General features: G+C 40.2%; 1 protein-coding gene across 2 annotated transcripts in view; it reads left to right on the top strand.

The window, feature by feature from the left end:
- Nucleotides 1-19,510, top strand: part of DZIP1 (DAZ interacting zinc finger protein 1) — an 86,206-nt gene extending 66,696 nt beyond the window's left edge. For both annotated transcript variants that reach the window (XM_078853380.1, XM_073347964.2), the window contains exons 12-18: nucleotides 1,307-1,505; nucleotides 1,870-1,999; nucleotides 2,238-2,291; nucleotides 3,249-3,445; nucleotides 6,727-6,857; nucleotides 17,913-18,090; nucleotides 18,878-19,510. In XM_078853380.1, coding sequence (XP_078709506.1) covers nucleotides 1,307-1,505; nucleotides 1,870-1,999; nucleotides 2,238-2,291; nucleotides 3,249-3,445; nucleotides 6,727-6,857; nucleotides 17,913-18,090; nucleotides 18,878-18,960 — 972 coding nt within the window. In that variant the 3' untranslated portion in view covers nucleotides 18,961-19,510. The remainder of the gene's footprint in view (nucleotides 1-1,306; nucleotides 1,506-1,869; nucleotides 2,000-2,237; nucleotides 2,292-3,248; nucleotides 3,446-6,726; nucleotides 6,858-17,912; nucleotides 18,091-18,877) is intronic.
- Nucleotides 19,511-20,286: the final 776 nt, after the last annotated feature.

Genomic DNA, 20,286 nt, shown 5'->3' with positions numbered 1-20,286 from the left:
TTTCAGGAACATAACTACAACATTAAGTGAGGAGTCACTGTAGAAGGCAAAGAAAAAGAATCCAAAATTTATTATTTTGAAAAAACTCATGATATTGGGGGTCCAACTCATGGTTTTTAATTCTTTGAGTTGGCAGTACTATATAAAAGGCCTTGTGTCGCTTTGCCTCCACCTGTGTTCTTTATTCTCATTACCTCCCTTTTCCTAGCACCCCTTTTGTATCCTCTTCTCACTTTTGTCTTTCATTTTCTTCTGTGGGGGAACTTATCTTTGGCACTCCCTCACTCTTCTCACCTGCTAAATGATCTTCCTCTTTTCTTTCAAATCCTCCTTAAAATGCACTTCTACAAAACCATTCAACAGTGTTTTCTAAACAGGATCTGATTCTCTTACAGTTTGAGCAGTCACCGAGTGCATTTTATGTGTGTAAATTCCCCTGTCTGTGTATGAATTGGATTGTGGTTAATCCTTGGATCATGGACTGTATCATGTTATATGTTCATATAGTGCCAAGTATACTGTTGGTATTCAAGAAATAAGTAGTTGTAGCAATATACACATGTAGGGACCGTCCTTTCTATAAGGTTCATTACGTTTTAGACTGTGGAATCAAGAACTGTTTTTGACTTCCATTTCCGTACAATATATGAGACCTGTTGTGTCTCAGCAATTGTCAAATGTCTTTTTCTGAAAGGTTTCTGTGTCTTCCACTTGGGAGATATGAGATATCCCAGAGTTCACATATGCATTAGCATTCTGTTCTGAATGACAACAGAATATGCCCTAGTGATGCATTGTTTATAAAACAGCTGTGAAGCCTTTACAAAAAGTATTTTACAATATATATATTTAGAAAAATATTGTTTTCTGTTTGTTACATAAAAGGTAATCAGAAGCTGACAAATAGGCATTGAGGATGGCATCGTTGGTGGAGTAAGAGTGTAGAAGGCGATATGGTAAAAGCTGAAGGAGAAAAGGAGATATAGATTTATAGAAATTAAAGCCAGAAGGGACCATTATGATCATCTCGTCTGACCTCCTGCACAACGCAGGCCACAGAATCTCACCCACCCACTCCTGCGATAAATCTCTCACCTATGTCTGAGCTATTGAAGTCCTCAAATCATGGCTTAAAGACTTCAAGGTGCAGAGAATCCTCCAGGGATTATACAGGGCCTTGAAGGTGTGAAGACAAAAGGTTTAAACTAGATGCAGTCAAAAAGGCTAAGCTAATGGTTTATAAAATGTAAGTGTTTTTATGTTAGTTATGCTGTCCATCAAACAGTAACTTGAAGTATTTCTTCAGGGTGTTCGTGGTATCCCAAGTGACCACTTTAACAAAGTCTTAGTTTCTGTCGAATCTGCCAGAGAAGAGAAAGAGAAACAAGTGCCTGACATTCAACTAATTCGAGAGCATCTTGAATGCCAAGTCAGCTTCAGGATTGAGGAGAGATCATCATCGTCTTGTGATAGGCTTGTTTCCAGCTCTCATCGTGCTTCAGAAGGTTGGATAAATTTCAGAATTATTTTATTTTTTACTGGTACCAAGTTTTTTGAAATAATTCTGTTTGTGTACGTTAGTCCCTAAAGTAAAAGTTTTGTGTGTACATTTATTTATGGTTGTGTTTGTAATCTTTTACATAATAGCTGTTTTAGCTGCCAGCTACACTACACTTAAAAAGCACTCTACTTTTTATTTGATTACAGAAGCAGTGTCTCTGTCTAATAATGGAGAAAATCAATGGCTGCTTTGGGCAGCATTCAGAGGTTGTTTTTTTTATAGCCACAAGTTCACTTAAGATTTCTAATGAGCAACAACATCTACATTTCTTTTTAATATTCAGATTGATAACATAACTTCTTTTCTAGATAAACAGAAGATGGTTCACATGGCAACTTCCTCATCAACAGTGCAGCCAAAACCAGCAAAGCAGACTTCTACAGCTGAATGCCCAGCTGGACAAAGAATGACTTCTGCTGAGAATACATCTACACCAAAGTAAGAGACAGCACTTTCCTAGCACTTATGCCATAAATAACTCATTAGTGTTCTGCTAATAGAGTTAAAGGTTTATTCCTCCTTTCATGTACAAGAGAGTTGATGTGAACATTTCTGGCTAGTATTTAGTGGGAATTAGCCACAGAATTACTATTTTTATATATGAAGGAATAGATTTTTCACTGTATATGTAGTTGGCAGTCGGATTCTAGAAAAAAACTTGTTTTGTTTGTTATAGACCCAGGAAGCATGTTTTTCGAGAGGAGGTTTCCAGAAAAACATCTAGTATTGGGTAAGTTTTGCTCATTTCTGGTCTTGAAGAAATTGTTTTCTAGTGAACTGCCCTTGAATGGACATTGAAATTGCTTATACACAAAAAACATTAAGCTGAAATCAGAAGCTCTATATTAATCATATGTTTTTTTCTTAAAATGTAATACCTATTGAGTCCATTGTTATAATCCCTAACAGAGGCCATGCTCTGACTTGAGCATGTGTATTCTTAATAATTGAGCAGGCAGAGCATAGAGTACCATGAGGTGATGTCACTTTTTTTGTCTGTCTCATATTATGTCTTGGCCTGTTGAGACCTTAATTTTTAAAGACTTTGTTGCTAATATTTTTGTTCCATTTTGTCAATATGTACATAGTTGAACACAGTATTCTGGGTGCTTTTCATGTCATGCATATTGCACCCGTACTCTGTAAATTGCTCGAGCTGCCAATTTGTCTCTGAATACCATTCAAGATATTAAGCTTGATTTGTAATTTCCTAAATAGATTGGAGACCCATTATCTCAGAATTCACTTTTTCTGTGGGTGCCCGCTGACCAATTGAGATAAACTAGGAAGCTGCTGCTAACAGTCCCTAAATTTTTTAACTGGGAGGAACCAGGAGCAGAATTTTCTTAGTGGAAAATCTTTGACCCTGAACTTTTTCTCTGTTGATCCATGAAAGCATACATTTGTTGATCTTGCAAGATTGACTATATACTCTGGCTTTTGTTTTTGGGAGGATGTTTGCATTTGAGGTTATAAGTACATTCATTTTGGGTTGTCAGTTTGTTATTTAATAACTTCACATTTTTTTTAAATAATTGTATATGCACTCCAGGTTACTGTAGGTGATTTTTTTCAAATAGAAAAATGCATAAATTTATTGGAAAAAACACAGGAAGCTCAAAGTTGTGCACATCTGTTTAATGCTGAAACCTATTAAATCCTCATCTGATACTCTTTTTTGTTTTAGCACTCCACCGTTCAGCTCAGAGGAGGAAGTGGATGATGATGATATTATGCACTCTTACATATCACCAGAATTATTGCAGCTAAAAACATCCAGCAACAGCATGAGTAATTGTGGTATGGTTACAGGCAAAAGTGATATGGACTGGACTGAAGAAAGTGAAATGGAGGAGATTGTAACACCTTCCAAGCCTTCAAAAGGTTTATCATTATTTTTGTGTACATGAGTAATAATTTAAGATAACATGTATAAATGATTTTAAAATAGCTAATAGGTGCTAAAATCAATGTGTTACAAAACACTTTAAAGCTAGAATATACATTATTGTGTATATTCCTCTCTATGCAAGTTCATAATATATTGTTATTTTACTCTTATTAATATTACTAAAGTACTCAGAGGCCCCAATTGAGATCAGACCCCACGTGTGCTGTGCACTATCTGAATGCAGATGTAACGCTTCTGCCAGGTTGTACTGGCAGCAACAAGGGCCAGATTCAGTATCTAGGGGTTCCACTTAACATTACAAAACAGAATGGGCTTTTGAGCCCACACCCAGAAATCTTGGAAAACTAAACACCACTCTTGGGTGCGTGTAAGAGGCAATACTTATTCATAGATATTTAGGTCAGAAGGGACCATTACGATCATCTAGTCTGACCTCCTGCACAATGCAGGCCACAGAATTTCACCCACCACTCCTTCAAAAAACCTCACTCCTATATCTGTGCTATTGAAGTCCTCAAATCGTAGTTTAAAGACTTCAAGGAGCAGAGAATCCTCCAGCAAGTGACCCATGCCTCATGCTACAGAGGAAGGCGAAAAACCTCCAGGGCCTCTTCCAATCTGCCCTGGAGGAAAATTCCTTCCCGACCCCAAATATGGCGATCAGCTAAACCCTGAGCATATGGGCAAGATTCATCAGCAAGATACTACAGAAAATTCTTTCCTGGGTAACTCGGATCCCACCCCATCTAATATCCTATCACAGGCCATTGGGCCTATTTACCATGAATATTTAATTACTTCCACACTCACAAACTCTGAGTCTGTAACTAACAAAAGGAAACTTCTATGAAAACACCACAACAGTGATTCAAAAGGATGCAAACCATAAGTAAATACCTCATGGTATCTTGGGCAGTAGCACTTTGCCTCAGTTCCCCACCTTGTGGTGTGACAGTCCAGTGGATGAATGTCCCTTTAACACCCCGCTCCCCTTCCCTCTGCTGCACCCAACTCGCAGCTGATTGTCCAAAGTCAGCAAAGTCCTAGAATACAGGGGTCCATTCAGGTGGGTTCACCTCCCACCCCTTTAGAGGGGAAATGTGGGGTCAAACAATGCCGCTGCTGCAGCTGTCCACCACTGTCATTTGTGCCACTGCTTGCCACTTGCACCTTCGCTACTGCTCGTTACTGTCTCTGCCACCACTTGCTGCTCTGCTCTGCTCACTGCCACAACTCTGTCTCTCACTGCAATGCTGTGTTGTGAGGTTCTACCACTTAGCCCAGTTCTTAGTGATTTCACTGGATAGTGGGAGTACTCTCTGCCGCATCCTCTGCATTGACTTTCATCACACCATTGTCTCCATACCAAGTCTAAGATTCATCCCCTTGATGTGTTCATCAGTGATTACTGCTCTAGCGATTACTGAGCAGAAACAGGGACTCTCAACTGAGTGTGAACATCTGTCTTAAACACTGGAGGGGAAGGGTCAAATGGTATATAGGACTCTTTAAACAGAGGCCACATCAATAGGTTGGAACCCCTGTCTCCATCTCCTCAGACTTCCATGTGGCGTTGGCATTGCTACCCCACACTCAGCAAGTTAGGTTGAAGTTAGGGTGACTTTAAGGACTGTTCTGTTGCCTTTTAGTCATACAATAAGAACATTACTCCTGTGTCCAAGACTAAAGTGAATTTTAACACAAAATAGCTAAACTTGATTACTTGGGCAAAGCAGGTCTGTCTGCTGATCACCTGGGCAAAATAGGTGTGTCTATGCAAATACAATCTGCTTCTGTGGTCTTTTTGCCCATTTCATCAATAGAGAGCAGGGGAGGGCTCACTCAGACCCTACTTACACCGATAGAGAGACAGTCCCAGCCTCGAACGGCCTACAGTTGAAAAGACACAAACAAACAAAAAGTTGGGGATGAGGTCGTAACTAGAGCCCTGTAAAATTCTTTTTTGTAATTGTTTTGTTTTTTGACAATTCTGTTTTACTGTGGGAGGCTCTGGGGAGAGGGATTGGCCCGGGTGAGTTGGGCAACCTGGGGCACAGGGTCACAGCACCACTCACCCAAATTTGGTCACCCTCCCCTCCATCATAATTGGGGCCTGGCTCAGCTAAACCTGAGTGGGCGCTGCAACCTCATGTACCAGGTTGCAACTCCTAGAGTGGGGAGCCAGGCCAGACCCTCAGGACAGGAGCTGCAGAAGGTGCTGTCATGGTGCAATTTTTTCATTTTTATAGGTTGCTTTTTGTTTTATTTTGTATTATTTTGCATTTGCAAAAAACACACTGCTGTAGTCATAATATACAACCAAACCAAGATGGGGATTAATTGACAGAGTTTACTTTGTTACATGTATTGTTGTTTGGGGTTTTTTGCTTTGGTTTTTAGTTTGTAGTGTTTAAAATTACATTCTTATACCGATGTTTAGGCACCTACATACATAACCTTATTCTCAAGAGCCATGAAAAAGCTCAGTCTATTTAGCATAACAAAGAAAAGGTTAAGGCATAACTTGATTATGGTTTATAGGTATTTACATGAGGAACAAATATAATAATGGGCTCTTCAATCTAGCAGAAAAAAGCACAACACAATCTAATGGCTGGAAGTTGAAGTGACAAAAATGAATTTTTACTGCTTTACTCCTGTTAGCCTTTCAGAGTTAATACAGCTATAGGTGAGGGGGCTGGTGTGTGTTACTCCTTTTGTGTCATCAACACAATTGTTTACTAAATTCCAATTAAAGAAGCAATCATTTAATTACAGGACCAATCATTTACACCTATGCAATCCCATAAAAAGCAATAAGATTACAGCAATATCACTGAGCATAATTTGGCTTCCAGAATTTTTGTTATTGCTTCCATTAAGGAAGGAACCCAACTTGACTTAGATGTCCTGGACTGAATTTGCATGCCAGCAGGTAGAAAACTACATTTTTATTTGTAAAGTGAGCGTATTATATGTCCTAATGATTGAGAAACAATAAACATGGAATCTCACTACCATCTTTTGTCGCCTTTCTGAACAGAACTGCTGGTTTTGTTGTTGTTGTTTTTTAAATCTGCAGTACTGTAGAAATTAAAAAAAATAATAATAAATGATGAAAAGTAAATTCATGTTTTTAATATCTTTCATTCATTAATCTAAGACTTGCTCAGTGACAGAGAAGGGGGATATTTTTAAAATACCCTACTTTTAAACTGACAGTATCCCTGTAATTTTTTTAATGATTGTTTAGGTGCACTTATCCAAAAACTGACTGAACAAGTTGAAAAGACTCTTTCTAGCCATGGAAATAAGAATAAGCCAGCTGGAGGAATTAATGTCACACAGGCATTTATTAAAAAAGAAGATGCACAAGAACTGAAGGTATTACATTATTTGTTAATTAAATTTATCTATACCAAGACACACTTCAGTTATTATTATTGTTATTTTTGCTACTGTTTGTATTACATGTTAGGAAAAGTAAGATTAATCTGATGCAGTAAAAATTTCATCCCCGATGCGCTTGCAGAGTTTTACCTAAGTTGGGTCTCTTTCTTTACTTGTTTTTCCACAAAGTCACATTTGGTTTTAGAAATGAGAGCTTGGAAAGACCTGTTTGATTACGTCATAGGCTAAAGTATTTTTGTTTCTAGAACTTTGTCGGGTACAGAGGTGTCAAACTCATTCTCTGAAGAGGACTGAATTCCTTTTCTAATTATTATCTATATGTTAGTATAGATATTTAGAACTACATGCCATACTCAAACTCCAGCAGATCTCTCACTGATATCAGTGTGCTGTCTCTGCAGTTTGTCCAAGCTCCAGATCATTATCAGTGCTGCTCTTTGCCCTTCGGGCTTTCATCAATTCGAAGTCTTCACAGTCATGCTTTGTAGTGGAATGAAAGCTCTGATACACAATGGTCTTTATCCGAAAAACTGTTTAGTGAGATCCCAAGGTACTCTAAGGAAAAAATCAGCAGTAGATATTGGAACGTCACTTATTTCAAGCTTGGGATTTGTGATCAATTTGGAGAAGACACCAAGACAATAGTTCTGGCAGCTCAAATAACAGTGTTTTCTAAGCTTTGGCAAGGGAGATTTACCCTCTCTACTCCCCTAGTGCTGCACTTGCAGGGAGTTCTCTGGGGCAGTTTCTCCCTGGCAGAGGGCTGGTTCTTCTTCCTCCCTTCCCCTTCAAGAGAGGAGAGTCTGGCTGGAACAGGGGTCAGCCTCTCAGACAGCCCTTGATAGGGGTTTACGGACTCAGTTTCTGAAGTCTGTTGCCCCTTTGCAGGGTTTATGTCCTACCCCTCTTCCTTGGGTGTGCTGCTTGGCTGTCAGCTGAGGCAGCTCTGGAAGTGGCGTGTTCTGTGGCTGTCTCCTCCTTGACTGGCCTGCCTCTGTTACTACCAGTCTCTGCGTGGAGCAGCCTATTTCGTGGTCACTGCCCTTTCCTATTGTAAGCTTCCCCTTTTAAGCCCCTTCTCCTCCTTCAGGAGGAACAAGCTGTGCAGCTGGGCTTCATTAGTGTAGCACAGACCCAGAGGAGCTCATGAGCCTCCTCCTGGTTAGTGGGTGGGCATGTCCCTTCACAGAGATACATATGCAGGGGATCATGTTATTCATCATTAAACTAGTGCCATGGAGCTTAGTAACACTTCCTTCCTAGCTCAGTGGAGTCTGAAAGGAGGAAGTTTAAGATCCAACATTTTCTTTGGACACTGTATCACTCCTCCCTGAAATGAATGGGAATTCCATTTCCTGAAGTGGTTACTGTTAATGAACTCTTGTTCCACATGTTTTCCTTCTGGCTTTAATTGCAGTTATTGTGTAACAACAGTACAATCAGAATCAGCTTAAGAGACCTTGACCAAGTGGGAGGGATCATATATGAGGGATAATGTATGCACTTTTTCTGTCTTGATGCGAGCAGACAGCATGGCATATCAATAAGCTCTGGGGAGCTGAGGGGTCATCAGAATTCAGGCTATGGGCAGAATCCCATATCCAAGCTTTGCGGGTATCTCACTTAGTGGGGAAGCAAGTAGGAGAGTGATCATTAAAAATTATTGTTTTATCAGATATGCCAAGTTGAAGAGCAATACTCAGTAGCATGAGTTTTGCAACAGATTCAAAGATGGCAGCCTGGGCATTGAAAGCATTTTTCATCCAGAGTCTGTGGACTTTGTTCCCATTCACTGACCTTGCTAAGCCAAAGACCACATCAATCCAGGCCTTCTTGTCACAGTTCCTGAGGTAATTGCACCTCTGACTCCTTTGTGACCTATTAAGGATACCCACACTTCCCCGAGTCATGAATTGCTTCTGTTTCCTGAAAGAACATAACCCTTTCACACCCAGTTGCTAACAATACAAAGGGAAAGGGAAAACTGAGTGACACCTTTTCATAAAAATAAATCAGAAGTTTCCCAGTCCTCCAAACTTCTATCCTGCCTAGAGCTTCTTTATAGTGCCCCACAAAAACTCATCCTGAAAATCTGGTTCTTGAAAAGGTCTCTGTAGCTCACCTAAACTTAACAGCTGGGGTAATCCAAATTCTGTTCACTTACTGAAAGTCAGTAATGTGAAGGTAAGTTCTTCTTTGAGTGCTTGCACATATCAATTCCAGTGTAGGTGTGTGTGCATCCCAAGCACAGTTGCCAGAATTTTTTCTCTTTGTGGTATCTGTTGGGTCAACTGTAGCGCCCCCTGATGTCGTGCATTCATAGCGTTGGTATAAAGGGCCCTGCTGACCCCACTCCCCTTCAGTTCCTTCTTGCTGCCCATGATAGTTGTTGGAACCCTCATTGCTGAGGCAATCTTCCTCTTAGTGGTTTTCATCTCAGTTTTTAGTGTAAATAGTTGTTGTTGTTTTTAGCAGTTAGCGTAGTGTTAGTAGTTTCTAGATAGTTTGGGCTTCTCTGCTCTTAGATAGCAGGGTTGTCCACTGTCCCAATGCTGAGTCTTGCCTTGATCACAGAGTTCAAGCCTTGCGCTTTGTGCAGTAAGTCTGTGCCTTTGAGTGACCCACACTTGAGCTGTCTCAAGTGCTATGGGGAAGCTCATAAGAAAGACCGCTGCCAAATTTGCAAGGAGTTTAAGCCCCAGATTCAGAACAACCAAGCTGTTCGACTGAAGGTCCTCCTCATGGAGGCGGCCCTAAAACCAGCCTTGGAGTTGCACTGGGACTCAGCACTGAGTACCTCGGCCTCAGTGCAGAGTATTCTCCATCAATCCTGGTCTCCTGGCACCAATCATCTTCCTTGGTGCGCAAGAAGAAACACTACAAGCACCAGAAGACGAGCAGATTTAGGATGCCGAAGGACTAGGGAGAAAGCGCGACCCAATGGCGGGCCACTCTTCATCCTCGGAGCCTCACCATCAGGTACCCACACCCAAACCACTGCAGCGCTCTGACGCTTACTCTGGGTCAGCGCACCAGTCAGTTTATGGTGCCATTGACTCCTGAAGCCTTCACTGCGACAAGGGACCTTCTAACTCTGCCAGTACCAGACTCACCAGAGAGTCGGGACCCAACACCACTGGTGCCCCCAGTTGTAAAGGAATCACCACTCTCCAACTGCCTTTCCTATTTCCTGGATGCCTCAAACAGGGGGTTAAACTGGATCCAAAACATAGGGGATTGCAATGTCACCAGTTGAGACCACACCCGTCATTCATTCCAAAAGTGGCCTCACAATTCCATTGCAATCAAGCTATTTTTCTGCCAATGTTCTATCCTAAGCCACATGTGAATAGAGAAGAACAGCGTCTCCATTCACTGGATGTTCAGCATGCCCTGTCTTTTTACATACAAAGAACCTAACTGTTCTGCAGATCCACTCAGCTATTCATAGCAATCACAGAAAGAATGAAAGATCTCCCCATTTCTGCACAGAAACTCTGGTCGTGAATTACCTCATGTATCAGAGCATGTTATGAGCTCGCGCATATTATGCCCCCGGCTAACCTAATGGCACGTTCTACAAGGTCTAAAGCCTCCTCTGTCGCTTTTTTGGCACAAGTTCCAATTCAGGAGATCTTCAGGGTGGCAACTTGGTTGTCAGTTCACATGTTCAAGACATACTACCCCATTATGCAACAGGCCAGAGATGATGCTGGCTTCGGCCAAGCTGTGTTACAGTCGGCATGTCTTTAATCTCCGAACCCACCTCCAGCGCAGCTGCTTGTGAGTTACCTACATTGAATGGACATGGGCAAGTACTCAAAGAAGAAAAACTGCTACTAACCTTTCTGTAACTGTTGTTCTTTGAGATGTGTTGCACATGACCATTCCAAAACCCTCCTTCCATCCCCTCTCTCGGAGACGGTCAGCAAGAAGAAACTGAAGAGGAGCAGGGTCGGCATTGCTCTTTATACCAACGTGATGATCACACGATGCCGGGGACACTAGAGCTGACCCAACAGATACCATGAAGGGAAAAAATGCCAGCAACTGTGCTCGGCGCATGCACACACCTATATTGGAGTGGACGTGTGCAACACATCTCAAAGAACAACAGTTTCAGAAAGGTTAGTAACCGTTTTTCTACCATTCCTGGAGGATGTTCTCCAAATGATGCTTCTCAAAAGTGTATGAGACTAGGTCTTTCTGACATCTCAGATCCTAAAATTAATTGGGTAGATTGGGCGGAAAATGAATTGGCTTAGAGTATTCCTAAAGGGCAGACTTCAGCATTCTGAGCCATTCAGGAGAAAATTGAGTCTCAGTCTATAGGTTCCCATTCCTTTGTTGTGTAGATTCTTCATGGTGATATGGAAATGGATGGTCTAGACCAAGAATAGACTTCCCTCCTAATATTTAAAATTGATACTGAGGCAACTTTACCTCTTCATTCCAAACCATTATGCTTAGTTCCCTTATTATGGGTGACCATCAAGATGGTCTTTTATTCAATTGTCTCTGCCTGTAGGTTGGAGAATTTGCAGTCTGTCATCTATTCCCCTTCACTACCATCTGTCTGGATGAGGTAATGTTGAAGAAAGTGCCCAATGTTATTTCCAAAGTGTGTTTCCAGTTTAATAGGGCTAGTCCTGCAGGGGCCCAATATATTAGAGCATAAAATTGTCACAGCTGGGGTACTGAAAAGCTAAATTAGGGTATATTTAAAGATTTTTAAGTCCTTGTACAGAGCCCTGTACCATTAGACGTAGTCCTAGGGGAGTTTGGCTTTAGAAGCAAAGGGATGTAGAAAAATAATTCCTGTAAAAAATATTTAAAACACTCTAGAGCTTTTGGAAATTAGTTTTTCTGTAACATATTTGGCATATACTGAACACCTGTTGGTGAATTGTGGTGTAAAGGTTTTAGTGGCACAAGTTTACAATGAGCTGCCTGACTTACACAGGGTTTTGTCACTTTTGTAGTTGTTCCAGACTCTTTATATATTCCATACTCCTGTGTGGTTATGTGTGTTCATGCATGTGTGTTTTTCTCTGTCTAGCTGTATTTGTATGAATACACATGATGTATTGCATGATTTAAATTTTGGCTGCGGTTTTCAAAGAAGGCTGTGAGAGTTAGGCACTCAGGGGCATACTGAAATGGGAGGGGAGGGATAGCTCAGTGGTTTGAGCATTGGCCAGCTAAACCCAGGGTTGTGAGTTTAATCCTTGAGGGGGCCATTTAGGGATCTGGGGCAAAAATTGGGGATTGGTTCTGCTTTGAGCAGGGGGTTGGACTAGATGACCTCCTGAGGTCCCTTCCAACCCTGAGATTCTATGATTCTGAAAATCCTACCTTTATCAACATAAGTTTGGGGTGGCTGCACTAATGAATGGTGTATTTCAGAGTAACAGCCGTGTTAGTCTGTATTCACAAAAAGAAAAGGAGTACTTGTGGCACCTTAGAGACGAACCAATTTATTTGAGCATGAGCTTTCGTGAGCTACAGCTCACTTCATCGGATGCATACCGTAGAAACTGCAGTAGACATTATATACACACAGAGACCATGAAACAATACCTCCTCCCACCCCACTGTCCTGCTGGTAATAGCTTATCTAAAGTGATCATCAAGTTGGGCCATTTCCAGCACAAATCCAGGTTTTCTCACCCTCCGCCCCCCCCCCCCCACAAACTCACTCTCCTGCTGGTAATAGCCCATCCAAAGTGACCACTCTCTTCACAATGTGTATGATAATCAAGGTGAGCCATTTCCTGCACAAATCCAGGTTCTCTCACTCCCTCACCCCCCTCCAAAAACCACACACACAAACTCACTCTCCTGCTGGTAATAGCTTATCCAAAGTGGTCACTTTGGATGGGCTATTACCAGCAGGAGAGTGAGTTGGGGGGGGGGGGGGCGGAGGGTGAGAGAACCTGGATTTGTGCTGGAAATGGCCCAACTTGATGATCACTTTAGATAAGCTATTACCAGCAGGAGAGTGAGTTTGTGTGTGTATGGGGGTGGGAGGGTGAGAAAACCTGGATTTGTGCTGGAAATGGCCCACGTTGATTATCATGCACATTGTAGGGAGAGTGGTCACTTTGGATAAGCTATTACCAGCAGGAGAGTGAGTTTGTGTGTGTGGTTTTTGGAGGGGGGTGAGGGAGTGAGAGAACCTGGATTTGTGCAGGAAATGGCCCACCTTGATTATCATACACATTGTGAAGAGAGTGGTCACTTTGGATGGGCTATTACCAGCAGGAGAGTGAGTTTGTGGGGGGGGGGGGGGCGGAGGGTGAGAAAACCTGGATTTGTGCTGGAAATGGCCCAACTTGATGATCACTTTAGATAAGCTATTACCAGCAGGACAGTGGGGTGGGAGGAGGTATTGTTTCATGGTCTCTGTGTGTATATAATGTCTTCTGCAGTTTCCATGGTATGCATCCAATGAAGTGAGCTGTAGCTCACGAAAGCTCATGCTCAAATAAATTGGTTAGTCTCTAAGGTGTCACAAGTACTCCTTTTCTTTTTAATGAATGGTGTAGTTCATCCCAAATGAGTACTGGTAGGCCTTTATACTACACCACACTATTATGTATTCTGTACGTATCATTTTGCAGAAACTATTTTAGAAATGTTTTACAGTTAAAATGATCCTATTTTACATCTCCTTTTGCCTCTAGCCAGACTTCCTGAATACCATGAATGTAATTGTATGGGGTTTAAGGGAATGAATATTTGAGGAAAATCTACTCAGCCAGTTTTGAATTTGTCTGAATACACCTTTCCCATTATTACCACACCATTTTCACACACACTGAAATTTGGTATGTTAATACAGCACAGTGAGCAGATCTGTCACACTGAAAACTATTGGCTTGAAAGTAACGAAGTTATGAATGTTAAAAGTTGCTTGGCTGACATGTTACAAAAAAGTGGCACTACATCAGACTTTGCATTTCGAGAGAGGTGCACTGCATGTGGGTTTTATTATTTTTATCATTATTATTATTATAATTATCATTTATTATTATCATCTTTTATTATTGGCTAATAGCTTCTAACTCTTGCTTCTTAACAAAATGGGCACTGGCCTAACTAAGCCACTGAATTCATTTTCTGTGGGGGGACATTCAGAGTCCCTCATGGGATTGGTGCTATGTGAGAAATCACCTCTCTCCCCCACAGCTGTGCCCTCCAATGACAGCTACATTTCACTAGAACCACAAGACTGTTGATAAATAGGGGAATATCTGTGAGCACAAGAGACAGAATTTTTTTTAGGAGCTGGTCTTAGACTGTGTAACTCCCTAGCCAAAGTGATAAGAATGATCACGAACCTTACTACATCCAGAATGAAGTACAGTCTCATCTTTTTGACTTGGCTTTTTCTCAGTAAGTTCCTCTTATAGAAATATAGGACTGGAAAAGATCTTGAGAAGTCATGAACCCCAGCCCACTGCACTGAAGCAGGACCAAGTAAACCTGCACCATCACTTACAGATGTTTGTCCAACCTGTTCGTAAAAACCTCCAATGATGGGGACTTCACAACCTCCATTGGAAACCTATTCCAGAGCTTAACTACCCTTGTAGTTTGAAATTTTTGCAACTCTCTAACCTAAATTTCCCTTGCTGCTGATAAAGCCCATTGCTTCTTTTCTTACCTTCAGTGGTCACAGAGAAGAATTGATCACAGTCCTCTTTATAACAGATCTTAATATATTTGAAAACTGTTATCAAGTCTCCCTCTCAGTCTTCTTTTCTCAAGACTAAACATTTCCAATTTTTTAAACTTTTTCTCATAGGTCAGAGTTGCTAAACCTTTTATCATATTTTTTGCTCTCATCTGGACTCTCTCCAGTTTGTCCACATCTTTCCTAAAGTACGGTGCCCAGAACTGGACACATCAGTGCCTAGTAGAGAGGGACTTTTATCTCCCATGTCTTACATACAGCACTCCTGTTAATACACCCCAGAATGATATTAGCAAGTGCATCATATTGAGGACTCTCATTCAATTTGTGATGCACTGTAACCCCCGATCCTTTCCAGCTATACTGCCACCTAGCAAGTTATTCCCCATTTTCTAGTTATGCATTTGATTTTTCCTTCCCAAGTGAAGTACTTTGCACTTGTCTTTATTGAATTTCACATTGCTGAATTCAGACCAGTTGTCCAATTTGTCAAGGTTATTTTGAATTCTAGTTCTGTTCTCCAAAATGCTTGCCACCCCTCCCAGCTTGGTGTCGTCTGCATTATTGATTCCATTATTCAAGTAATTAATTAAAATATTGAATAGTTCCGGACCCAGGACTGACCTCTGCGGGACCCCACTAGATACAACCTCCCAATTTCACAGCAAACTATTGATAACTAGTCTTTGAATACGGTCTTTCAGCCAGTTGTGCACCCACCATATAGTAATTTCATCTAGACCACATTTCCCTTGTTTGCTTATGAGAATGTCATGTGGGACTGCAATGAAAGCCTTACGAAAATTAAGATATATCACATCTACTGCTTCCCAACTATCCACTAGACTAGTAACCCTGTCAAAGAAGGAAATTAGATTGGTTTGGCATAATTTGTTCTTGACAAATCCATGCTAGCTATTCCTTATTATCCTGTTGTGCTCGAGGTGCTTAGAAATCGATAGTTTAATAATTTGTTCCAGAAGCTTTCCAGGTATCAGAGTTAGGCTGATGGGTCAGTAATTCCCCAGGTCCTCTGTGTTCCCCTCTTTAAAGATAGATACTATGTTTGCCCTTCTCCAGTCCAGTGGGACCTTACCCATCTTCCAGGAGTTCTCAAAGATAATCACTAATGGTTCCGAGATTGCTTCAGCTAGTTCCTTAATTTCTTAAATTCCTTACAATTCATCCTAGGGTATGAATTTATCAGGCTCTGCTGACTTAATACAGCTATTTACTCCTCCTCATAACACAAGTACTAGGGGTCACCAAAGGAATTTAATAGGCAGCAGGTTTAAAACAAAAGGAAGTATTTCTTCACACAATTCACAGTCAACCTTTGGAACTCTTTGTGAGAGGATGTTGTGAAGGTCAAGACAATAACAGGGTTCAAAATAGAACTAGATAAATTCATGGCGGATAGGTCCATCAATGGCTGTTAGCCAGGATGGGCAGGGATGGTGTCTCTACCCTCTGTTTGCCAGAAGCTGGGAATGCGTGACAGGGAATGGATCACTTGATGATTACCTGTTCCATTCATTACCTCTGGGTCACCTGGCATTGGACATTAGACAGGATACTGGGCTAGCTGGACATTTGGTGTGACCCAGTATGTCCGTTCTTATGTTTTTAAGTTAACTTATCTCAAGACTCTTTAACCTGTTCTTTCCCTATTTTGACTTATTGTTAATATTAATTATGTTGAGTATCTGATCACCATTAACCTTTTTAGTGAAGCAAAATAGGCATTAAACATTTCCTCCTCCTTGATTTCATTAGTTATTAGCTCTTCTTCCCTGATAAATAGCGGACATACATTTTCCTTAGACTTTCTGTTGCTCCAAATGTTGCAACCTCTTCTTATTGCCTTTTATGTCTCTTGCTAGGTTTAACTCATTTTGTCCCTTAACTTTTCTGATTTTGTCCGTGTTTCCACTTTTCATAGGATTTCTTTTTGATTTTCAAGGCACTAAAGAGCTCCCCATGGAGCCATTTGCCCCCTTACTATTCTTCCTATATTTTCTTCGCAATGGGATAGTTTGCAGTTGTGCCTTTAATATTATCTCCTTGAGAAACTGCCAGCTCTCCTCAACTCCTTTTTCCCTTTGATTTTCTTCCTGTGGGACCTTACCTACCAGTTTTCTGGGTTTGTTAGTCTGCTTTTTTTAAATCATTCTCCTTATTCTGCTGCTCTCACTTTTTTTTCCTTTTCTTACAGTCATTAAATCTATCATATCATGATCACTTTCAACCACATTGCTTTCCACCTTTAGATTTACAACCAATTCCTCCCTATTTGTCAAGCCCAGCATTCTAATAAAAAACCCCGAACTCTTACCTGCTAGGAAGCAAGGGAGAAATTGATATTGTGTGTGTTTTTAATTCTTAGGGAGGGAAGATACTACAAAGATAGGTATCGTGCCAAAATTTAGATATAGAGAAGTCCTGTGACTATTTAACCCAGTTATCTTTAATTCTTCCCCCCCTTTTTTTTCTCAACACTCTTTTCCACCCTACTTCCCTTTAAATAAAGGAATTTAAATGTTAAAAAGCCCTTAACACATTGTTAAGGTTGCATAATTGAAAAACAAGAAGTCAAGAAGAGCAAATAAGTTTCTGCAGGAATCTAAACTCTGCCAAGTTGCATGTATAGCATATAATGTGTTCATTTGTTTTTCTTAAGTAATATAATCTAATATTGAAATTAATATGCTATTTATTAATAATGAAGTATTTATATTATGGTAGTGCCTAGGAATCCCAGTCAAGGATCAGGGTCCCATTATATTAGGCCTGGTATACCATAAAACACACTTGATGTGCATTGTTGTCAAGCTAACATTGTAGTGTGATCTTTGCATTAGGTCCTCAGCTGGTGTAAATCAATGTAGCTTCATACAATGGAACTGTGCTGATTTCCACTAGTTTAGCATTTGGCCCTTTAACTTTTGCAGTTCTTTTCACTTTTTATTATTTTTAATTGTGCAACTCCTAACAGTGAAGTAACATAACTTTCTGCATTCAGAATATTCATAGGTTAAAAGTGTGTGTGTGTAGGCTTAAAAAGAAAGGAAACATAAAAGTAAGGTGCTATGACACAGGACTATACAGCACTTGATGCATGTGCACTAGGGGACCTTTTAGAAGGGTTTCACTTCCACACAGTGGTTACCCTTCCCTTTGTATTTATGACAGTCCCCCTTCCTAATCTCCTCCCAAATCTGCATAAGTAGATTTATGAACAATTCTACCTTTAGAAGAACTCCAGAAAATAAAAATAAAAAACCCTTCTTTCACAAAAAAAACCCTTATGTTTTTTCTTTTCCTATTAGTTCACAGAAGTTGATGATGATGACTGGGATATATCATCTGTAGAAGAAGAAAATTGCTTATTAGCAAAAGATGAGAGAGGGCAGAAGGGAACTGCAGTTCAAAAGAATAATGAATCAAATACTGCATCAATGGTACATGCCTGGGGTGTTCCTAAGGCAAATATTCCTAAAGAGGAAGGTAACATACTCCAAACATTTACAGTATTTGAGGGGAAAATTGGATTTAAGCACCTGATATAGTTAAAGAAAAACTTAAGTGTAGTATAAAAATGTTTTAGTCACAATATCTAATTACAATGGAATGTAAATAACTTTTAAAAAAATTATTTTGTCATAAGTATATATAAAATATACAAAATTGACCCTTAAGATTCCAAGACTCTGAGCACCTTCAGGCTGCTGTCATCTTCTTTCAAAATAACCTGTCTGGGAAAAAAAAGTCTCCTTCCCCTCCCAAAAGTGGAATTTCCCCCCTAAAGTACCTGGTTTGAGAATAATATTAAATCTTTGACCTCTGGCAGTTTAAGATTTATATCTTGTGACTCAGGCTGAAAAGGGAGCTTTATACTACTGGAAAGGAGAGATTCTTATATTTCCTGTGGGGGGTACATACAATTGCTTCTAGCCCTGGACAGTTCCAAGATTTTGGACTTTAAAATAGTCATTTTTATCTGTAGAAAAGATATTTAAGTCATTTTCAGAAAGGCCTGCAATATTAGCACTGACAGCTAGTATCATGGTCCCTACTGTAATGAGGGAAGCAGTCTTCATATATAGCTGTTCATAATTTTCCTCCTGTGGGTGAAGTCCTGGCCCCGTTGAAGTCAATAGAAGTTTTGTAATTGATTTCAGTGGGGCCGTATTTCACCCTGTGTGTCAGTTGGAAGGAAAATAATGCTGAATTATGATTGATTGTAGTTTAGTTTTATCATCTAATTCATTTTTTTCATTTATTTTGTTAACAGGATTTCATGATGCTGATACAACAAGCACATTAAAAAGCAGCTTAGTCACTGTAACTGATTGGAGTGACTCTTCAGATATATAACTGTTCAATTCAAAATGGCAGACATTTCTGTTAGATCATAATACAGATTTAAAGACCTTGTCTAAAAGATTCTGACTCCTATTCATTTTTTTCAATTGTACATTAATAATAAGGAAGGTTGTTTACAAAATGTTTGTGTCTTTTAACCTTGAACAGTTTACAAGGGGATTTACATACATGTAACTAGCCCTTCAGTATTTAGAAACTTGGAGTGAAATCCTGGCTGAATTGAAGTCAATGGCAGAACTCCCACGAACTTCACTAGGGCCAGGATTTCACCCTATTGTTTCTTTGTAAGACTGAAACCAGTTTCTAGAAAAGCCCAGAAGCATTAACTAATAAACCGTTTCCTGCAGAATGTTACTTATCAGTATTTTTAAAGCCTTTTAAAAAAATGTGTAATTTTTTAATATTTTATCCTGAACTTTATATAAAAATGTGAACATTTTAAATGAACTTTTTCTTTGTATTAAAATATTAACATTTCCCAGCATGCTTTAAAGCACTGGTTCCCAAACTTGTTCCGCTGCTTGTGCAGGGAAAGCCCCTGGCGGGCCGGGCCGGTTTGTTTACCTGCCGCATCCGCAGGTTTGGCCGATCGCGGCTCCCAGTGGCCGCGGTTCACTGCTCCAGGCCAATGGGAGCTGCTGGATGCGGCGCAGGCCGAGGGACATACTGGCCGCCGCTTCCAGCGGCTCCCATTGGCCTGGAGCAGCGAACCATGGCCACTGGGAGCCGTGATCGGCCGAACCTGCAGACACGGCAGGTAAACAAACCGGCCCGGCCCGCCAGGGTCTTTCCCTACACAAGCGGCCGAACAAGTTTGGGAACCACTGATTTAAAGTAAGTGTCAAAGGCTGAAAAATGGTATAGTTTACAGATTTGTTGTATATGCCTTGAAACTTAATACTGGGAAAGTGTTTCTGCTTTACTTATTAGAATAGGTTTTAATGTATATTCATATAAAACTACAAATTATAAAAATATAGCTAGACAACTTGAACGGGTACAAGAAAGGTACAGATGTGGCATTGAACACTTAATTGTATTTTTTTTGTTTTTATATTCAATAAACTTTTGCTCTTGCAGTTGCATTAATTTCCCAAGGTAGCTGCCTTCGTAAAAAAAGACTTAGCAGCTTTTGAATTTAAATAGTAATAAACCACTAAATTTAAAAAGGCTTGAATGATTAGTACTGTATTTTTAGATGTCCTATTTTTTATTTAATTACAATGTAATACAAGCTATTCCTTTTCTATAATGTTGAGTTTTTAAAAACTAGGATTGTTGAGGATATATTTTATATATTTATCCTCTTGCCTCCCA

The sequence above is a fragment of the Lepidochelys kempii genome, chromosome 1 (genome assembly GCF_965140285.1).
Source record: "Lepidochelys kempii isolate rLepKem1 chromosome 1, rLepKem1.hap1, whole genome shotgun sequence".
Classification (NCBI taxonomy): domain Eukaryota; kingdom Metazoa; phylum Chordata; order Testudines; family Cheloniidae; genus Lepidochelys; species Lepidochelys kempii.
Note: the sequence above shows the minus strand (reverse complement) of the source record. Positions and strands in the feature narration are given on the sequence as shown.